The 23345-nt window shown below is 32.8% G+C and overlaps 1 protein-coding gene across 3 annotated transcripts in view; it reads right to left on the bottom strand.

The window, feature by feature from the left end:
• The window catches only part of ATF7IP (activating transcription factor 7 interacting protein), a 123900-nt gene that overhangs the window by 16870 nt on the left and 83685 nt on the right, over nt 1-23345 (bottom strand). For all 3 annotated transcript variants that reach the window (XM_059935348.1, XM_059935347.1, XM_059935349.1), the window contains exons 6-10: nt 22538-22603; nt 12036-12109; nt 11391-11479; nt 8359-8997; nt 3480-3544 (exon numbers count right to left, since the gene is read on the bottom strand). In XM_059935348.1, coding sequence (XP_059791331.1) covers nt 3480-3544; nt 8359-8997; nt 11391-11479; nt 12036-12109; nt 22538-22603 — 933 coding nt within the window. The remainder of the gene's footprint in view (nt 1-3479; nt 3545-8358; nt 8998-11390; nt 11480-12035; nt 12110-22537; nt 22604-23345) is intronic.

Raw genomic sequence — 23345 nt, 5'->3', positions numbered from 1 at the left:
TTAATACAGAAGACCTGGTTGTTCACTCCACACACATCTCTCCAAGGGGACCTGGGAGCTACAGTCAGGCTTGGTTGGCTACCAGGAACGTGACCCTTAGAAAGTTTACATTAATAAATGATAATTTTCTTATGTACACCTTAAACAGTGTCATACTGGCTTATCAGGATTGATCTGCACAAACATCAAGTCTGACGATGCACACCTGGTTTCATTGTTGGGGTCCTGAGTTTTGACTGCCATGGCTGGTTACAAAGAAAGACGCAGCTGTATAGTCAGCTCAGACCCTGATACTCAGTCAGGCTTCCTGGGCAAAGACTATTGGCTCATGTCCCTGCACTTAATAACCATAGAGACAGCACATCCTGTGCAGGCTGGATAGGAGAGAATATGGAAGCCTCAGCCTGACTGCACTTAATCCCATTTGATGCATATTTTTTTCCTGCTGTTTTTGCTCTCTACCTTTTGCTGTGATAAACCATAACCATGAGTATAACCTGTCACAGGTCTTATGAGTCCTTATAGCAAATCAACAAAATTGAGGCTGATCTTGAGTCCCTCAAAAAAGTAATATAAAACTACAGATGCGGCAGAAAAAGATTTCTACACTGTTTTACAACATATGATGATACTTCGAATAAATAATTTTTTTCACCATATGAAATATATTAGTAATGTACTGTATGAAATGAGATCTATGAATAAAATATGTAGTAATAACTCACTATATGGAATGTGTTAATAAATACTTATTTGGAGGACATTAGAGAAATCTTCATTCAAGGACTACAAAGAGAATATTTTACACATTTAATTATTTTCAAATTAGCTATGTCTGAACAATGGTCATTTCCATACAAACCATCCAGATTCCTTCTAATTTATAATAGCCTTAAAGTGTTCAGAAGTACAGCTAAGTAAGATTTGGCAGAGAAAAAAGAAGTTGGCAGAGTATACTTAGAAAGTTAACAGTCTAAAGAATCACGAGCTACCTGTTTCATACCAGATTCTATTTGCCACTAAGTAACATACAGGGGAAAAACCTAATGATAATTTCTTAATATATCTTCAAAAAAACAATAGTGTTACCTTAATCAAGGTATTCAGCACAACAACAAAAATTTTATTTGTAACCCAAAAGAGCCAGTAAAGCATCAGTTTATAACTGGTAGCACATATATATTTCCAAAATGGTTCCTTATTATATAATAAAACTTGCATATTATATTTATTATTTAAATCACTGGTACTCATTCAAAGCTGAAAATCCTGCTTTTTTTGACCAGGCATGATTTTGGCAGGTTAGCTCCCTAGTCATGCTACTTGTATGTGTTTTTCATACAATGGTATTGAATTACTCTTCCTGTAAGCCAAATAAAATAACCACTGAGAACTTAATATTTGGTTGCACTGTCTCTTTGCTACCTGATGCAGTCACTTACTATTTCAGGCGTCTTTTGGATCGACTGGTACAAGTTGGTTCATCAAAATGTAAGTTATACAATACAATGTAAAGTAAAACATTTTAGATTCTAAAACCTGTAAAGTGGGGAGTAACACATGATGTTTTAGAATTTCTAGAACATAGTAAGCAGCTGGGTGTGACTGGATTTTATATTATTTTGTTTTGTTGTTTTTCTTTAATTTAAAAAGGATATTTTTAAGTAAAGAATTTTAAAAGTATAGCAAACTTTTATATCAATTTTAATTTCACCTAGATGTTTACAATATTACATACACTTTATTTCAGCAATCCAGTATAACTTTTTGCAATGGTGAAAATGTTCTATATCTTTGTTTTCCAATATGGTAGTTACTAGCTATATTTGGCTATTGAGCCTTGAAATGGGGCTACTGTGATATAGGAAGTAAATTTTTTATTTAAGGCTAAATTAAATTAAAATTTAATTTAAATGGCCAACATGTGATTAGTGGCTACCACATTAGACAGTACAACTTTAGAAGAATCATCATTTTTAACAAGATAAAAACACAGCCATTACAATGTCCATTTTTGTGTCTTGAAACATTACCTAGTGTGTCCAGACAAACAAGAAAAAAAATTACTGAGGGAAATAAAGTTGTTTGTAATTTCTTTGTTTAGTTTTAGGTTTACTTTATAAAGTAAGGCTAGACTTCCTATAAATGTTACATAAAAGTCACTGAAGGGGCTTCCCTGGTGGCGCAGCGGTTAAGAATCTGCCTGCCAATGCAGGGGACACGAGTTCGAGCCCTGGTCTGGGAAGATCCCACATGCCGCGGAGCAACTAAGCCCGTGAGCCACAACTACTGAGCCTGCGCGTCTGGAGCCTGTGCTCCGCCACAAGAGAGGCCGCGACAGTGAGAGGCCTGCGCACCGCGATGAAGAGTGGCTCCCGCTTGCCGCAACTAGAGAAAGCCCTCACACAGAAACGAAGACCCAACACAGTCGAAAATAAATAAATTAAAAAAAAAAAAAAGTCACTGAATATATCAACATTTCCTATACCATGTGTCTTCCAGAAAGTACTCCATATACTTTTAATTAAAAACATAGCTACTACGACATCCTCAGAAGCAATCAAAACTTTGATCTTTAATATCATATAAAAAGACTGCTAAAATTTTTAAGAAATAAAATATTTCTAATAGCTTTCTATAAAGCATGGTGTACACCTATCTTTGGTTAAAAATCCATCATTTTAAAGGAAAACAGCCAAAATTAAAGATCATTATGCCCTTGTTTTAAAATTCATGTAATTTATTCATGCCTGACTTATTCAAGATTTTTTATTTTTCTAGGAAAAATATATGCATTTCTTGATATGATTAAGAGGAAGGGAAGAAAATAAAATTAGACTATCAACAACCTAATGACTTCCCTATAAATTTATTACACCTAAAGCAATATAGTAAAAGAAGTATGATGAACATTGTTAATTTAATACAGGAAAAAAGTAGTTACTCCATTCCTGAGTGACTTAAATTTAACATGAAAAAGTACCAGGACTGGCAAAGTGCTAATAAGCTATCAGAAAGATCAAGATTTTCCTTCCATAAAAGCTATCTCTGATCAGCTTTGAAGAAACTAAAATGATGTCTCTGTGTGTGCTGGCAGTGGCAGGACAGAGGATGGGGGGGAGGGGGGACCCCCCCGGGGGAGGTAAACCAGTGAGACCTTCTTAAATAAGATGGGCCAGGAAGAAATTACACATGGAGACTTAAAACTTCACAATATATGAAGAAAAACAACTAGACTGTCGATTATATATAATCCAAGCAGTTAGTTAATTTAATAAACATATTATTTCTAAGAGAATTACTAAGCAAAAAAACTCAATTCCTGTCAAACCACAGAGAGACGCTGTTTGAAAATTTGTGGACAGTTGTAAAAAACAGACTTAGAATAATTTTCATTTTACCAAAGAATACTGATAGAAATTCATTCTCTTATGGACTGTAATTACAATTTTACTTTGAAACAGTAGGAAAAATCTTACCTGTGATGTGCTATCAGCTGCTTTCTTATTAACAGAAGCATCTATTGTTTTGTTTGTCTGGTTTTCTGAGGAGTCAAAAAACAAAACAAAGCAAAACTCAGAGCTATTCTTAAAGGCACCTACAAAATGTGAAAGGATGGGTTGCTTTACATACAACAATTCATGTTAATTTTCTCCAATTTTTTTTTGTCGTCAACATGTTACATATGTAAATAGATCCTGTCATAGACCACCACTACAAAGTCTTTCAGAAGGACAAATTCATAATAGAGATCAAAACACTTCACATATTCATTAACCAGAAATTTTAACTCTAACCTAAGGAATATTGCAGGGAAACAATTTAAGACGTGTGTAACTTAAATGCTGTAACATGAATGGTTAAATAAAATATAATCCTTCCATACTATATACCTTTGGAGAAAAAAAATTTAATAACAAAATTTAATAGCAAAATGTATTAAATTAAATGTATTAAATTAATAGCAAAAATGTAATAAATTCACTAGAGAAGCAGTTACAAACAGTGATTCTGATGAAATATACATGGATAATCTCAGTAGGTCAATCACAGATGATTTTTCTTTATTCAGTTTTCAATTAACTTGTGTTGAGTTTGTGGTATATGTATGTGTGTGCATGCGTGTATGTACACACACATGCACACACATACGTATGAAAGTTGTATGTATAGAACTACAACTATATAGTTGTAAAAAAGATAGCTGAATGAAAAAACAGCACAGAAAAGAAACCAAGTAGGTTTTTCTGCCTCAATTTCTAAAGAGAAGGTATTAAATTTTATCAAATGTCTTGAGCATCTACTGAGGTTATTAATCAGTTTTTTCTCTTTGGTAATGTGGTCAATTATATTAATAGGAATTTTCTAATGTTGAAACATCCCATCCTTGCTTTTTGTCAGAAAAAACGTTGGTCAAAATATGGCACTCCTTTCATCTGTAAATCTTCATAACACGCATATAAAGTAAACCATTTATATTAAAAAAACAAAACCAGAAACAGGAGACAGAACCATGTATTTCTACATATAAATCTGTATGTCAAAAAAATCAGGATAAATATCTACCTATTAAAAAAGAGGGTTTTCTAGGCTAGGCAAGTAAAAGGAGGCCCTTACAATTTCTCCCTACCCTATCTGAATTATCTTAGTTCCTTTCGTAGGAAGAATATAATATATATATATATATATAAAACTCTAACATAAGGAATATCGCAGGGAAATAATTTAAGATGTGTATAACTTAAAAAAGATATATACATATCTTTAATACCTTAAAATTACTTCATTTACAATGAATCAGCTTCTGTTCCGGACTGTGAAGTTCTTGAAATACTACTTAATAAAAAACTACTTCCAGGGTACTGATCCTACATGGTTGAGTATTAAATTACACTTATGACATTACCAAAACATCAGCAATTTACTACCAATTTTTTTAATACATATATACAATGTCAGAATACATTCATTTGGATTTAAAACACATTTTCATTTTCAAATGAAAATAAAAGGTAAATTCAGAAGCAAAGTAGGTGAGGGACCTTCATTTTTATTTTCTGTTGAAATATCCTCATACAATTATCTTCAAGATTCAGAGAAGACTTAGATTGCTTAATAAAATGTTTTACTTCTTTACACACACACAAACACACACACACAAATACTAATAACTATGAGAGTTTTGTTATCCAGAGTGAGTCTTTGACCTAACTGTCTCAGGACAAAGAGTTAATTATTCACAGAGCTGTAATAATATTCCTTATTCTAGATTTTCAGTTAACTTCCCCTACCCCTTTATTACAGATTGTTTTCTTGATTCTTAATCATTTTATAGTCTCACTGTATCTTTTGTTTTCTTTTACTATAATATCTACTTTAGATAAATTCTGAAAGTTAAAAGTTACAAATCAATCTATCAAGCAATAAAATTGGCAGGGTGTAAGGTCAAAAATTGTACCTCAAATTCTTTGTCATATGGGAAACATCTCTATCTCTTTATTTTGAAAAGATATTGTCACTTTTTACCAACACTGCATTTTTACCAGAATAATAAAAAGGTTTTACAGGAGTGCCAATTAGTAGTATACCCCGGTAGGTGCTGGGTAATGGTATGAAAAAGAATGCAATGCAAGACCTTTAAATCATTTTTACCACACCATGTCTCATCCAGATCACTCCAAGAGCCTCCTAACTGGTCTCCCTGTTTTTCCCCCTCTAAACCATTCCCCTCACTGCAGCCAGTGTTCATGGATGTCACACTCCTTCCTCTCTGTAAAAATCCTTTAAAACCCTATTTCCCACCATCTTTCCATTCACTCCATTCTCATACCGTCCCAGATCTCCCATATCCTCTCACAGAAACCTTCATATCTTTACACTCATCACATTGATAATTAATTATTTATTTAATATCCAAGTTCCATATTTGATTATAAGCTTGTTTAGAATAGGGACTATTTTGTACATTTCTGTGTATCTGCAGGATTTTAGAACAATACAGGCATTCGATATTTTATGAATGAATGACATAAGCTATAATTTGGTCTCTAAATTTCCAAGTAGTCCTTAGGACAATTTTTACTTTACATTTTACAAAAAATATTGACTTACTCTACGGAATATATGTATATAAAATACATACAAATGCATGCTGTCTAGTTATACAGTATATGTTCTCATTAAGTAAATAAAACCTACATAAGCATAGGATTTAAAACTAATTACTTTATCGCATTAGGGATGTATTGAAGTTTGGCTTCAATCTTCATATTTAGCCAAAATTTGCTATTTGGCTTCAGCTTAGGCTTTGGCAAGCCTCAATAGCTAAATGCCTACTTTAATGCCATTTATGGCACTCCTAAAATTATGCATGATCAAAGAACATATCTTCTCATTGGATCTCATTCTAATTAACATTATGAACAACATAAAAACAAAGCTTATCATTAACATTTTTGGTTAATATCTAATAATTTACTTTCAAAAGTAGGTAAGCATTCTAAATAGAACTCAAAATGAAGATCTCCTTAATATAATTTATGTATTAAAGTACATATAAATGTGTTAAATATATGTTAAAATATAAAATTTTACGTATAAGTATAAATGTATATTATCACAAAAGTAGACTGATGTTCTAATTAATAATAATGGGGAAAACTATTAATTTTATATACAAAAATAATCAAGGACAGTCAAGTAATTAAATAAATACAAAACAGACTAACACTCATTACAACTAATAAAGCGCACTAAGCTAAATAACCTTGGGAAAAGCATACCTTTTGTGTCAACAGATGTTCATACAATGTTAACAGGATAATGAAATTGAATTACAATTCTGATATTGTAGAAGTATTTAGGGTACTTGCATTCATAACATTAAACAAAATAATCTTTCAAGTTATTTATTTCTTTTCAGGCCTCGGTCTTTCAGGGAAAGTTCTGTATTTAAGAATATATCTTATCTTGTGACCATGAATTAAAAACAATGTCAACTAGGCTCAAAATTTCATAAAGAAGAAAAACTCCAGAATCACATAAAAGAATGTCCATGATAATCATCTTCCACCTGACATATTAAAAAACAGTAATGACTGGAAGAAAAATAAATTAGAGAAATATGAAGTAACCCCAAAATCTTGCTCATCACTGACCTCAATTAAAAGTAAGCATCTTTAGCATATAAGGATGTGATAGCAGATAATGCTAAAAAAATATGGTTACTGTACCATGCAAATATTTAATTTTAAATACTAATAATAATTCTATTTGAAATTTCAGATTTACCCTTATATCCCAGATGTTAATTGTATGAGGATGATATTCAGCTTCAGTCCAATATTAATTTTTATCTGCCATTCATTTACTCTCTCAATAACTCTATGAAACACCATCACTATTTTATGAGAAAATATACTCAGAGGGCAAGTACACTACTGAAGACTACATGAGAAATTTAAAAAAACAAGGCTTGTATATCTCACTTGTAAGAGTAATTTTGTACTTTATAATCTGTTTCGTATATTTCATGGTCACTTACTACAACAGTAAGACAGATACTATTAGGAATTTCATTACATACATGATGCCTAGGCTCTCTCTCCTGTCTTTCCAAAAGCAGTGGGGATAAATGTGAAATCAGAAATGAAGAATAAGCAAGTTCAAGAATGCATACAAAATGTATGCTTTTTAAGAACAAGGAAGACATATAGAGTTTTACAGATTTTAAAACAGGAACAATCAAGTTCTCATTTTTGCAATACTTCAAAGTATATATACATATGCAAACTTAATCATGTAATATGTCATACGGGAAAATATATAAAAGAGAAAACAAAAAGTAAACATTCTGTAGTAAATTAAAGAGGGAAGACCTACTTTTAAACCACTCAAATTTGCAAGATATGAGTGATGAATGCACAGAGGATTTTTCCAAATGGGTAGGGAAGATATGTGGTTTTTATTTTCTTCTTATTAGCATATATTATGTCAATTAGATACTTTAAAATATACTTGCTCTATTCAGATATATCTGAAAAATGTATTAGAAAAGTAATTCATAATGCTTGCTACAAAGCCTAAATTAAAAATTCGCACAGATTAGGAAAACTAGTAAAAGATAAATTACAAATGCTAACTTCTCACTCAAAATAAACTCTCTCTCAAATTCCACTGTAACAACATCATTTCTCTTAGGTAACAAAAAACTTACCAAAAAAATCTCTGTGAAAATTCTATTTACTCTGTTCTTCCAATAATGCTAGTCACTTACACACACACACACACACGTGTTCAATTACCTATAGACTATTAACATGCTTGCATTTCTATTATTAAACCTCCATATTGACTTACCAATTCTTGTGGTGGTAGTGCTGCTCTGTTCTGCAGGAGATGAAGTACTAAAGGCAGAAATTGGAATTTTCATCTGTATAGGGCCTCGATTATTTGATGCACTATAGAGTCCTGATGGGCCTACTGTGGGTAAAGAAGTCCTTGTCGCTTGCACGATAGAGTGCGCTGTTGGAACAGCCTGTACAGCAAGTGTTGTTCCTAGTGGTGCAGCACTGGCAGGAGAATTCCTTTGAATACTAGGACTGGGCACAGAAGGAACGTTGTTTGGTTTAGTGGGGTTTGGCAAGGATGGCAAAGATACTGGATTTTTGGTAAGACCACTCATTGTAGGTGGGCTTTGCACAGAAATGAATTCAACGTTGCCAGATGGTTGATTGGTCACTAAAGTCCCTGGATGGCTCTGCAGGAGCTGAGGTTGGGAGGATACGGCAACAGGTACATGCAAAATCACTGGTAAAGACTGTAAAGAGATTGTAGGTTGGGGATTTCCACTAGGCACCTGAGTAGAAGCAACTACTGTAGCTGTGTTGGGTGCAGGAAGAACTGACGTTGCTGTCAGAGAACCCGAAGTCACTGGAGGCTGCAATTTAGGTTGACTACTGACAACTGTTGGAGGAGTGACAAGATTGGTTGAAGATACTATAAAAAGAAAAAAGAAGTCTCAGTTTAAATAGCTATCTTTATCAGCTAAGATAATATAATACAAATTTGATGTATTGCAGTATATACAGTAAAGTCTCTCATAATTAAATTTTTAATTCAAGATTTAAATCCTTGAATTCTTAGATTATCTGTAGAAGCATTTTTGCATCTGTATTTGGTACATTATGAAAACAGCACATGTTTTATGATTAAGGCAGAGGACTGCTATCTCTGTATAAAAAGAGTCTCTGAAAATTATTATACTTACTTCAGAGTAACTAGCTGGAAAAACAACTAAAAAACATTGAAAACTAGGTAAAATTGTATAGACAATTTTGAAAGTACATTAAAAATATTATAAATGCCTTAGAACACTGGCAATACATAAACTCAAATAGAAAATCTAGAAAGAGTACCATTAATGAATAACAGGTAAACCTGGTGATGGTATTTTGTCATTTGGACAATGTGAAACCTCTATCTGTGGATCAAAAATTTTACTGGATTCCCTGGGGAGGAACTGGTGAGGAGAGGCTGTCTCTATTAACACTCTATTGACATTATGTGATATGGAAAATAGCACGGTGAAGATGGGAAATGAATTAAGGAGCAGATAACAAAGAGCAGAGAAAATCAAAATGCTTGTCACTGTAGTTTTACAGTCATTTTAGTTCAACCATTTGTGTTTATTCTCATTTGAACAGGTTTAAAATCAATGACCAAGTTTCTTCTCAATGATTTGTAGTCTTTCCAAAATCATAGGCATGCTAGAGCAGCAATTCTCAAGGTGCAGTCCAGGGAGACACCTGGGGATTACTGAGACCCTTTCAGGAAGTTTGAAATGTCCAAACTATTTCCATAACAATAATAAAACATTATTTGACTTTTTCACTGTGCAGATATTTACAATGATGGAGCAAAAGCAATGGTGAGTAAAACTTTTGATGTCTCAGTATAAAAATCAAGGTAGTGGTACCAAACTATCACTGCATTCTTTAATACCACATGTGCACAGTAAAAACCAAACAAAATCAGTTTCATTTAAGAATGTTCATTATGAAGTAGTAAAAACTACTAATTCTATTAAATCTCAATTCTTGAGTATAGTCCGTCTTAATATTTTATGTGAAGAAATGGGAAGTACACATAAAGCATTACTGCTGCATGCCAAATAAGGATGTCCGGCTCAAGGAAAAGTGCTTGTAAGGCTGGCTGAGTTGTAAGCTGAGCTAACAGGCTTTTTTAATGGAAAACCACTTTTACTTGAAAGAATTACAAGCATACTGTGGTTATTCACACTTGGGTACCTGGCAAATATTTTCTTGAAAATAAACCAAATATGGCAGTCACTTCAAAGAAAACGACCAACAGTATTTATTGGCAATAATAAAATTTGAGTTTTAAAAAACAAAAATTAGAACTTTGGAAAATACGTCTACCTGCCACTGAGGGCAGGACAGCTTCCCAAATCTTTAAAGACTTGTCTGAGAAGAACTGATAGTGAAATAAATAAATATGATTTAAAAAAAAAATTTATTAATGAAATGTGTCAACATTTGGAAGACTTAGAAAACTCAGTGAATATTTTCCAAATGATCAATGATATTAGTAAAAGATCCATCCAAGTACAAGACAGACAAATGAATTTTAATGAAAAATTTAGAAAAGTTTATTGGTGTGGTTTCTGATTCCACTTTGCAACTAACCTTTAAGAAACTACTACTTGCTGTATCAAAGAAGAATATCCACAATTCACTAAAAGGGCTAGGCCTTTTCCAACTACATATTTGTATGAGGCTGAATTTTCTTCACATATTTCAACTATAACAACAAATTGCAACAGATTGAATGAAGATGCAGATATGAGAATCCAGGTATCTTCGGCCATCTTAATGTTTTAAGTGCGGTATAAAAGAGATTTGGAAAAATTTAACACAATAACACTCTTTTTCCTAATTTTTTTAAAGCTTGGAAAAGAGCTACTTTTCATCAAAACATGTTACTTATGGTTCATAATATAGGTTTGTAATCATTTTAAAGTGAATAAATAAACATTTAAAAATTTTATGTTTTAATTTTCACCATAGTAAATATCAATTAATACACCCACATGAACAAAGCTCTTTGGATTCTTAATAATTTTTAAGATTATAAGGGGATGTGAAGACCCAAAAGTTTGAGAACCACTACAGTAGAGATCTGAATTTCTGTATTTTCATGCATATCCGTGATCCTGATTTTTAAACAAACTTTGTGCTTAGCACTCAGTTTCACATAACTGCGCTCAGTTTCTTAGTCCATTTCAACCTCAAAAGAATGTAAGAAAAAAGAACCAAAACCTTCAATTCCTAAGAAAATGTAGTGTTAAGTTTCAGTGTTAAGAATATTACCTGTATTCACAGGGGTTTGAAAGGATGGCGGTGTGCTCTCGCTTATATTTCTTTTGGACTCCAACATCTGTCTCACTGTGTTTGCATTTCTATGAAATATATATACACACAAATGGTCACTTGATACGCCATTCTAGGGGATATCTATTTATGTATAGAGAAAGTAGTGGCCCCTTGGAAAAAAGGGTGGCTAGACTTAGATATTAAAGCATTAAACTGAGAGTGAATGCAGTGAAGCAAAGCTGGCACAAAGACTTTGGAATGTTGGGGTCTACAGCATTAGGGGAGAGTCTTCCTTCTATATTCTATGTCCTCAATACTTTAACCTGAGAACCAAATGTAGGTCCGAATATCTGCACACATTAGATTTTATCACCCCTGACGAAAGCATTTCTCAATTAATGAAGATAATACTGTTTAACACAAGTGGTTAAAGAAAGCCTTATAATAAATTAGCAAAATCAATATCCATAGGTGAACAATTACAACAAAGCAAAAAGGAAGCAAATATACTTAATCCAGTATACCAAACATTTATCTTTACATAAATACACAGAATCACATTCCAAGATTTTTCTGCAAAGAAAATCAGAACTTTGTTCTCTTAATTAAAAACTTGATAAATATACTGTTTACAATTCTCACCTGTAGGGCACACTGTTATTGCTGCCGACATCAACTACGGACTTTCCTGGTGATACAGGTGGGTTTGGTGGATTCTGGGGGAGAAAAATACCAAGGTAAAATAAAACCCAATTCACAAGAGATCTTTAAAAATAAGACCTTTAAATGCCTTGTCAATATGTTATCTGTTATTTCTATAATATAGTGGAAAATCTTACTGAGAAAAAAATTTAAATCTTGGCATTGCCACTTATTAAGCCCCTTACACAAATTTACTTAGTCTACTGACACAACTGCTTATCATATGAAAAGTGAATAGAATAATTCTTAAACCTCAGTTTTTGATATGAGTAAATAAAATAGAGAATATGAAAGTAGCTTATATGCTCTAACGGTTCAGTAAACATTAATATGAATCTAAAGAATAATTAGACACTCATTCAATAAATATCTAGTGAATGCCTACTATGTATCAGGCAGATCAGGCATGATTACAAGCAGAAACTCAACAAACAAGGTAAGTATTTATTTTTCCCCAGAAGTAACTGATTGCCAATTAAGTGGTATCCTAGGTCACAAATCAAAATTATTTTTACAATTTTTGTTTAAAAAATAAATACTTGCCACTACGTGACTTACAATTTCATTTAAAGATGTCCCAATTCTAAACTTCAGAACAAACTAATTTAACCCTTTTCTGCTCCCCAAAACAGGGAATATAGAAAGAGAGTTCTAATATTTATATGCTAATTACCATTATTTGGGCCTCCATCATTAATGACACTATCATCATTTATTTCTTAAATTGAGAAAAATAAATAACTCTACTCAAGAGTTAATTAAGTATAATAATAATACATATAATATTAAACAAAAGGTGGTAAGTGCTTAGGATCACATCAAGCAGATGCCACTAATCACTCTTCTCAACAACAAATATATCTTGCTGCTTTTTATAGGATAAAAGGATGATTTTAACCAAACAGTATAGTGTTGTACTAGTTACCTGTGTAGAGGAGACAAAAGATAAAAAGAATTAAGATAAACTGTTCTAACCTGGCTGTGGACGCAAAAACATTTGAAATAAATAGAAAAGCAAATGAAAGTAACACTGTAGTATCACTCGAAAAAGTTTAAAATTTTTAGGGGAAAGAAATGCATCTTCTAACAAGTCTTTGAGTAATTAGTACACTCAAAATAGTTAAAATGAAGGTAAACAACATTTCAGGGAAAACAAAAAAGGAGCAGTATAAGCATAATAAATAAGTATAACAGGGCTTAGAGTCATCAGATGGAGGACCTTAAACACTACAGTGTGGTGACATCAGCAAGATGGCAGAATTGGAAATCCTATACCTTCCTTCCCTCATGAAGACAATGATTTAGCAATATAAGAACCAAATTTCACTTGTAAGAAGTCCAGAAACCTGTTGAGAGATTATAGAACCCCAAGTGAAAGCAAGCCCCAAAAGAGATATATGGTAGTGGGTAGGAAAGTCTGCTGCTCTCACCCACCATACCCCATCCCCCTCCTCTCACAGTGTGGTGCAATCAAGAAAAAATTCCCAACAACTGTCCTCTCCTTTGGGAAAGAAAGAGAAGAGTGGAATTTGCATGCAGTATTCTGGCTTTTTGGGGTACTGATAAGGCACTGGCTTCAGTCTCACCTGACTTGGATAAAGCAGCACAAATTGGATGTCTGGGGACTAGATGAGAACAAAGGTGAACCCCTTGGCTTGGTACCAAACCAGAAAAATTGCAGTAACACAGATAGACAACAGGGGTAACTCCAATATCATGGCTTGCTAAAGCAGCAGCAAGACTGCAATATGGAAAGTAGATACCAGGTGAGGGATGGGAAGTTCCCAAGTAGAAATAGATAAACCTCTTCAGATGGGAGATACATGCACAAGCTCCAAGAAAATGCATCTTTAAAAATAGGTTTGCGAGGACACCAGAGTATCTACCCAGACTGACTGGTAAAGGGCTTCATCTGTATAAAGATATTCCAAAAAGATGGGGAGGGTATTTTTTCAAATTCCCTAATTTCAACAAAAGAGAACCAGACATACAAAAAAACAGGGAAATATGGATCAATCAAAGAAATAAAATTCCAGAAACTGAAGAAACAGATCTATGAACTACCCAACAAAGAATTCAAAATGACTAACATTAAGATGCTCAATGAGATAAAAAAGAACAGACAGAAAATGAAATGAAATCAGGAAAACAATGCAAGAAGAAAAAGAAACTTTATAATAGAACCAATAGAAATTCTGAAGCTGAAGAATACAATAACTGAATTGAAACCTTTACCAGAGGGGATCAAAACCAGACTGTATCAAGTAGAAGAAAGAATCAGCAAACCTGAAGACAAGTCACTTGAAACTACTGAGTTAGAGCACCAAATAGAAAAAAGAATGAAAAAAGTAAAGACAGACTAAGGGATTTATTAGACACCATCAAATGGACCAATATACAAATTTGGGAGACCAAGAATGAGAAGAAAGAAAGTGGGCAGAAAGCCTACTTAAATAATGGCCAGAAACTTCCCAAATTTGAGGGAAAAAACCGACAAATTCAAGAAGGCGAAAAGCTTCCAACTGAAATTAACTCAGAGACCTACACTAAGAAACATTATAGTCAAGCTGTCAAAAGTCACAAAGATTTTAAAAGTAGAAAGAGAAAAATGACCCATCACATTTAAGGCAGCTCCCATAAGATTATCAACGGTTTTCTCAGCAGAAACCTAGCAGGCCACAAGGGAGTGGAATGACATATTCAAAGTGCTGAAAGAAAAAAACTGCCAAGCAAGAATACCATAACCAGCAAAACTATCATTCAAAAATGAAGGCAAAATTAAGATTTTCCCAGTAAATAAAAAGCTGATGGCATTCATCACCACTAAATCCACCATACAAGAAACGCTAAAAGGAGTCCTTCAAGTAGAAATGAAAGGACACTAGACAGCAACTTAAAAGCAAATGAAAATATGAAATTTTCTGGTAAGAGTAAATACACAAACAAATGCAGAATCCTGCATTACTGTAAAGTTGGTGCAAAAATCACATAATTCTGGTACAGAATTTAAGTATAAAATATAATTGTAAGTCTATGTTAAAGTATACACAATACAAAAAGATATAATGTATGATATCAATAACATAAAGTGGTGGGAGGAAAGATGTGACTGAAGTTGTTACTAGTTTAAAATAGGTGTAAACTTAAGATATTTTATGTAATCCCCATGGTAATGACGAGAAAATACCTATAGAAGATACACAAAAAAACTGAGAAATGAATTAAGGCACTGACACTACTAATTAAAAAAATAAACAAACTACACAGGAAGTAAACAAAAAATGAAAACAAACAAAACAGCTCCAAGACAAACAGAAAATATTCAACAAAATGGCAATAATAAGTTTGTCCCTACAATAATTACTTTAAATCCAAATGGATTAAATTCTCCATAGAAAGACATACTCTGGCTTAATGGATTCAATAAAACAACAACAACAAAACAAAAACAAAAAAAAACAAGGTCCTGCTATATGCTGTCAACAAGAGGCACACTTTAGGTCTAAAGACACAAACAGGCAGAAAGTAAAAGTAAGGAAAAAGATATTCCATTCAAATGATAAGCAAAACAAAGTAGAGGTGACCATACGTATTTAAGACAAAATGAATTTGAAATCAAAAACTATTACAAGAGACAAAGAAGAACACTATATAATGAAAAGTCAACTGACAAGATATAACATTTATAAATATATATGGACATATCATCTATGCCCCCAAATATAGGATGTAAAAATTGGGTTTTTTTTAACAGAAAACCAGAAACACCATAATAGTAGGAGTCTTCAGTACATCATCTTATATAATGGATAGATGTTCCAGACAGAAAATCAGTAAGGAATCCCTAGAAATGAACAAGACTAAAGATCAAACAGACAAATGTAGAAATTTTCACCCAACACACAGTTTTCTCAAGCACACACAGAACTTTCTCCAGTATAGATCATATATTAGGTCACAAAACGAGCCCGAACACATTTAAAACGATGAAAACTATACCAAATATCTTTGTGAATCACAATGGAATAAAACTTGAAATCAACATCATAAGGAAAATGGAAAAAAGTCACAAATATGTGGAAAACTTTTAAAAATCCAGTGAGTAAAATAAGAAATCACAACGGATACTAGAGGATATCTGAGATATACGTAAACAAAAACACAACATACTAAATTTATGGGAAAATTGATGCAGCAAAAGTAGTACTAAGAGAAAAGTTTGTGGTGGTAAATGCTTACCAAAAAAAAACAAACAAACCTCAAATCAATGGCCTAACTTTACATCTCAAGGAACTAGAAAAGAAAAAAAACAAGCTAAACTCCAAGTTATAAGAAGGAAGGAAACAATAAAGATTACAGCAGAAATAAATGACATAGAGAATACAAAATCAATAGAAAAAAAATTTTTAATTGGTAAAACCTTATCTAGATTACCTAAGAAAAAAGAAAGGAGGCATAAATAAACAAAATCATATATGAAACAGGAGGCATTATAACTGATGTCATGGAAAGAGAAGGATCATAAGACACTACTGTGGCAACAAATTGGATAATCTAGAAGAAATGGATAAATTCCTAGAAATATGCAACCTACTAAGACTGAATCAAGAAGAAATTAACTTGAACAGACCTAAACAAGTACAGAGATTGAATCAGTAATCAAAAACATCCTAACAACCAAAAAAGTCAAGTACCAGATGGCTTCACTGGAGAATTTACCAGACATTTAAAGAAAATCAACAACAGCCCTTCTCAACTCTTCCAAAAAATTGAAGTGGAGGGAACACTCCCAAACTCAATTTATGAAGCCCGCATCATCCAGATACCAAAGCCAAAGACACCAAAATAAAAGAAAATTACAGGCTAATATCCCTGATAAACATATATACAAAAATTCTCAACAAAATGCTAGCATATAAAATTCATCAGCACATTAAAAAGAATTATACAACATGGCCAAGTAGGATTTATCCCTGGAATACAAGGATAGCTCAACATATGAAAAACAATCAATGTAATACTCCACATTAAAAGAATACAGGGAAAAAAACCCACATGATCGTCTCAATTGTTGCAGAAAAAGCATTTGACAAAATTCAACACCTTCTCATGATAAAAACACTCGACAAGTTAGGAAACCACCCAATATTAAAAAGACCATATGTCAAAAGCCCATAGCTAATATCAAACTCAATGGTGAATAACTGAAAGCTTTCCCTCTAAGATAAGGAAAAAGGTAAGTTTGCCCGCTCTCACCAATTTCTTCAACATGGCACTGGAAGGGCCTCACAAGAGCAATTAAGCAAGAAAAATAAATAAAAGGCAGCCAAATCGAAAGGAGTAGAAGTATCACTGTTCACAGATGACATCTTATATTTAGATAACCCTAAAGAGGCCACACACACTCGAAAAAGTCTGAACTAATAAATGAATTCAGCAATGCTACAAGATAGAAAATCAACACTAAAAATCACTTACATGTGGAATCTAAAAAATAAGACAAACTAGTGAATATAACAAAAAAGAAACAGACTCATAGATATAGAGAACAAACTAGTGGATACCAGTGAGGACAGGAAAGGGGAGAGGGGCAAGATAGGGATAGGAGATTAAAAGGCACAAACTATTATGTATAAAATAAATAAGCTACAAGGATATATTGTACAGCTCAGGGAATATAGCCAATATTTCATAACAACTATAAAGGGAGTATAACTTTTAAAAATTGTGAATCACTATGTTGTACACCTGAGATTTATATAATATTGTAAATCAACTATACCTCAACAACAAAAAAGAAATCCGATGTACGTCTATATACAATGAGCAATCTGAGAAAGAAATTAAGACAATAATCCCATTACAATATCACTAGAAAGAATAAAATATTTAGGAGCAAACTTAACCAAGACAGTAAAAGACCTTTACACTGAAACCTACAAAACCTTGCTGAAAGAAATAGAAAACACAAATAAATGGAAAGACATATTCATGGGGATTGAAAGACTTAATATTGTTAAAATGTCCGTCCTGTCCAAAGCGGTCAAAAGTTTCAATGCAATCCCAACCAAAATCCCTGTCATTTTTTGCAGAAGTAGGAAAAAGCATTCTAAAATTCATATGGAATCTCAAGAAACCCTGAATTGCCAAAACCATCTGAAAAAAGAACAATGCTGAAGGCTTCATACCTGATTTTAAAAGCTACAGTAATCAAAACAGTTTGGTGCTGGAATATAGACAGACACATAGACCTGTGAAACAGAATAGAGATCCCAGAAATAAACTCTTATATATACATTCAAATGATGTTCTACAAGGGTGCCAAGGCTACACAATGGGGAAATGACAGTCTTTTAACAAATGGTGTGAAAACTGGATATGCAAATGCAAAAGAATGAAGTTAGACCATTAAACCATACACAAGAATTTATTCCAAATGGATTAAAGACCTAAATGTAAAACCTAAAACTATGAAATTCCTAAGAGAAAGCATAGGGGGAAGCTTCATGACAGTGGATTTGGCAACGATTTCTTGGATCATAGCAAAGGCAACAAAAGCATAAAAAGACAAAGGAGATTACATCCAACAAAATTTTCTGCACATGAAAGGAAACAATCAACAGAGTGAAAAGGAAACCTATGGAATGGGAGAAAATAACTACTGCAAATCATGTATCTGGTAAGGCGTTAATATCCAGAACATATAAAGAACTCTACAACTTAACAACTAAAATACAAGTAACCAGATTTTAAAATGGCCAAAGGCCCTGAATAAACATTTCTCCAAAGAAAATATGCAAAATGACCAACAAGCATATGAAAAGATGCTCAGCATCACTCATCAGGGAAATGCAAATCAAAACCACATTGAGATACAGCCTCACATCCATTAGGGTGGTCACTATCACAGAACGGAAAAAAACAAGTGTTGGCAAGAATATACAGAAATTGGAACCCTTGTGTCCTGCTGATGGGAATGTAAAATGGTGTGGCTGCTAAAGAAAAGTCTGGAGGCTCCTCAAAAAAATAATCACAGAATTACCATATGACCCAGCAATTTCACTTCTGGGTATATATATCCAAGACTTTGATCTCAAAGAGGTCAAAGAGGTCACACCAATGTTCATTGCAGCATTATTCATAAGAGCCAGGAGTTGAAAGCAGCCCAAATATCCATCAATAAATAAATGGATAAAGAAAATGTGGTATATACATACAATGGAGTATTACTCAGCCTTAAAAAAAGGAAATCCTGTCACATGCTGTAACACAGATGAACCTTGAGGACATAATGTTTTGTGAAATAAGGTAATCACAAAACAACAAATACTGTATGACTGCACTTATGAGATATCTAGAGTAGTCAAAATCATGGAAACAAAGTAGAACAATAGTTTCCAGGGGTTAAAGGGGAGGGGAAATGGGAGTTGTTCTATAGGTTCAGTTTCAGTTTTGCAAGATGAAAAATTTCTAGAGATCTGTTACACAACAATGTTAACACAGGTAACACTACTGAGTTGTAGAGTTAAAAATGGTAAATTTTATGTTAACTATTTCTATCATAATTAAAGTAAAAAGAATTTAAGATATTTTTGAATAAAAAAATTGAAATGTAGGATTTAGATTCAATCTAAAATTTGTTTGAGAATCAATTATAAGTCATTGATTTTCACAGATAAAGGATGAGAAATATCTTGATATTTATTTTACAGTAAAAAACTAGAAAGGATGAAAGTTAAAGGTATCAGTCATAGAGCAGTAAAATAGGTTCGATTATGCGTGTGGTCTTAATAGCAAACTGCCTATGAGGATCTTCTATTCTTTCAGAAATTAACAGGAAATGTTTTAAGACAAACCTGAATAGTGGGGTTCACTATTAACTGGTTAATATCAGAGGACCAAGGAACAAATCTAAATAGAAGAAAAGCATCTGAAGTGTCATTGTTTGTTTATTTTCGTAAGGGGGATAAAGTTCTAAACATTCTTTCTATATGTCTTATTTTTAAAACATAGCAAGACACAGATGTAAAAGTACAGTGGATACCATAATTAAAGAGAATTAAACATGAAAGAACAAATCTTTGAAATTTCTAGAAATCTCTCTCACAAGAAGAAAACATTAACAAGAATGAGTTAGAAAGATGTCCAAGTTTTGAAATTTAAAATTGGCCTTATTCACAAACTAAAGAAGGAAGGAACAAAATTTGAAAAACTGAATACTACACCTTAACATTTCCTTCAAGTGCCACACATACTAACTGTCCAAATTAACCTTTTCCAATCTTTAGGAATTACACAGTATTTGTCCTTGTTTCCATACCAGTTGTAGCCCTTCAAGACAAACTTTTCAGGGATTGTAATATTTTCATTTTTATTCCTTAAGGTCTCTGCCTATCTTCTTTAACTAAACAAACAAGAATTGGTAAGTAGTTTTGAGAACAAATTTGATATGCACAAACACTGGAAAAGTACACAGTGGGCAGCACTGCTTAGTTCAGACACAGGATGAAAGGAAAAAATGGAAATTCATATTGCACAAAACAATGGAAAAATTTCAAACCTCTATATTTCATTGATGCATAGCAAATAAAGGTTAAACAAAGATTTATACCAATTTTTTAATATAAGAAATAAAACAGCTTAGTTTTTATATTGTGACAAAAAAACAAAGCTGAGAAAGTGGAGTTTAAAATCAGAGAATTAATTACATCATCGAAGAGGACCATAATTTAAAAATCTTTGGCTGTGGCCAAACGAGGGTTTGATGAGACTAGCCTGTGTAAACAAAGATAAAAACTATCAGTTGTTCAAGAAAAGACAGAAATCAGAGCTTAAAAAGTTTAGTTAAAAGAATACAGAGATGCAGAACAGATTAGTAGTTGCCAGGGTACAGGGAGTGAGGGTAGGGTTAAGGCAAGGTTGAAACTATAAAAGAACAGCATGAGGGAGTCCCTTTATGGTGAGGGAACAGTTCTGTATCTTGACGGTGGTGGCAGCTTATATAAATCTATACATGAGATCAAACTGCACAGAAATACACACACACACACACAATTAATTCATGTAAAAACTGGTGGAAACTGGTAAGGTCTACAAAACTATTTAGTAGAATTGTACCAATTTCTTGGTTTTGATATTGTACTACAATTATAGAAGATTTCACCATTGCGGGAAGCTGAGTGAAGGGTTCATAGGAGTCTACGCATTATTGTTACAACTTCCTGTGTATCTATCATTATTTCAAAATAGATTTTGTTTTAAAAAGTCAAGTAAAGAAGATATGAAAATGATTCAAGACAGAAAAATCCTACAGTGATAATGACTACTACTGAAATAATTACTATTGGCAATTACTATGTCCCAGGCAATGGAGATATCAAGACACAAAGAAATGTAACTTGCTCAAATGATAAAAAAAAAAAAAAAAAAAAGAAGAGGAGGAAAAGAAATTCAACTAAAAACAATACTGCAATATACAAGTGCTATACTAAAAATACATATTACTGAATAACTAAGGAAACAACAAAAGCAAAAGTGTGACTACAGACTACAGTTTGTGTGCTATGCTATGACGCTTGGACTAAACTACATGGGGGAGAAAAAGAAGAGGAGAACCAGGCTACCTGAGGCAGTGTAATACTAAACCATTTTGGAGGAAATAATAGTTTAGACTAGGACACTGGCAAGTACAGGCATACCTTGTTTTATTGCACTTCGCAGATACTGCATTTTTTACAAATTGAAGGTTTGTGGCAACGTGCGTCAAGCAAGTCTATAGGTACCATTTTTCCAACAGTATTTCCTCACTTTGCATCTCTATGTCACATTTTTTGGTAATTCTTGCAATATTTCAATATTTTATATTATTATTATATTGTTATGGTGATCTGTGATCAGTGATCTTTGATGTTACTGTCATTGTTTTTTGTTTTGTATTTCTTAATTAAGGTATGTACATTGTTTTTTTAGACACAATGCCATTGCTCACTTAATAGACTATAGTGTAGCATAAACATAACTTTTACTTTTTTTTTTAACAAAAAAATTTTTTACAAATTTGTGACCTGCTTTATTGCAATAATCGCTTTACTGCAGTGATCTGGAACTGAACCTGCAATATCTCCAAGGCATGCCTGTATGTAAAAAGAGAAACATGGTAAGGCAAATCCCCAAAACACAATTTTAAAGATGGATAGAAAATACAATTTCAAGAATGCTTTATATAAATAGATTAATATGTACTGATGTATGAAAACAGTGAGGATTAGAAATGGTTAATAATTAGTTCTAGAGCAGCAGCTCTGGAAACAACATGCAGGAAGTGCACAGTATGAAAGCAAATTTCAGACCTGTAATAAAGAAAGAGTTTCCTCCTAAATCAGCACTTCTTAATATTACCACTTAAGGCTAAATATTAATTATGCAAGAATAGAAATTCTTACTTCTTGTCTTTTCTTAAGATCTTCTTTGGCTGCTCCAAAGCGTTTGGTTAACCTGGCTATCTTGGCCTAAAAAGAGCAAAAACGAGATGGAAATCAAATGGCATTATAGTATTAAAAAGGAACCCATGCATACATAACAAGAAACCCACAGGTAATAGGATCCTCAGAAGACAGCTAACAGCAAAGAAAATAAGGCAAGTTGACTGTAAAGCATATATCTGAAAAATACAGAAAATCATAACAAAAACGTAAACACTCTTAATTTTATAAGATTGGCTTTTTCCCTCCTTGAACTGTGGATGTTTGCTCACAAACCAGTATATTTCTGAACATGTGTGCTTGCGTTTGTTATTTTTTAACACAGTTGTAACCACACTTAATTTTCTCACTGAGAAGTGTACAGTAAGCATATCTATAAATCCCTTACTGATAGTACATATGAGTATATGTATAATATATTGAATCATTAGTTATACAGTCTCTCCTACTGGATGTGTTCAATTGTTTCTTAACTAACTGCTGCAGTCAAATAACATGCAATTAATAATTTTGTTCTTTCAGATTACTTACTTAAGCTACATTCACAGAGGTGGAATTCCTGAGACAGAGTATATTTTTAAGGCTCCTATCTAAATGCTTTTCAGACAGGCTTTGTTAATTTACACTTTCAATAGCAATGTATATAAATGTTCACATGATATTACTCTTTGAAGTATTTAATTTCATATTGTGTTAACCTTTAATAAACTGACAAAAATGTTACCTTCTTAGTGTTAACATTTAATAAACTGACAAAAATGTTACCTTC

Source organism: Balaenoptera ricei, chromosome 10 (assembly GCF_028023285.1).
Source record: "Balaenoptera ricei isolate mBalRic1 chromosome 10, mBalRic1.hap2, whole genome shotgun sequence".
Taxonomy (NCBI): Eukaryota; Metazoa; Chordata; class Mammalia; order Artiodactyla; family Balaenopteridae; genus Balaenoptera; species Balaenoptera ricei.
This window is presented reverse-complemented; position numbering and strand designations above follow the sequence as displayed.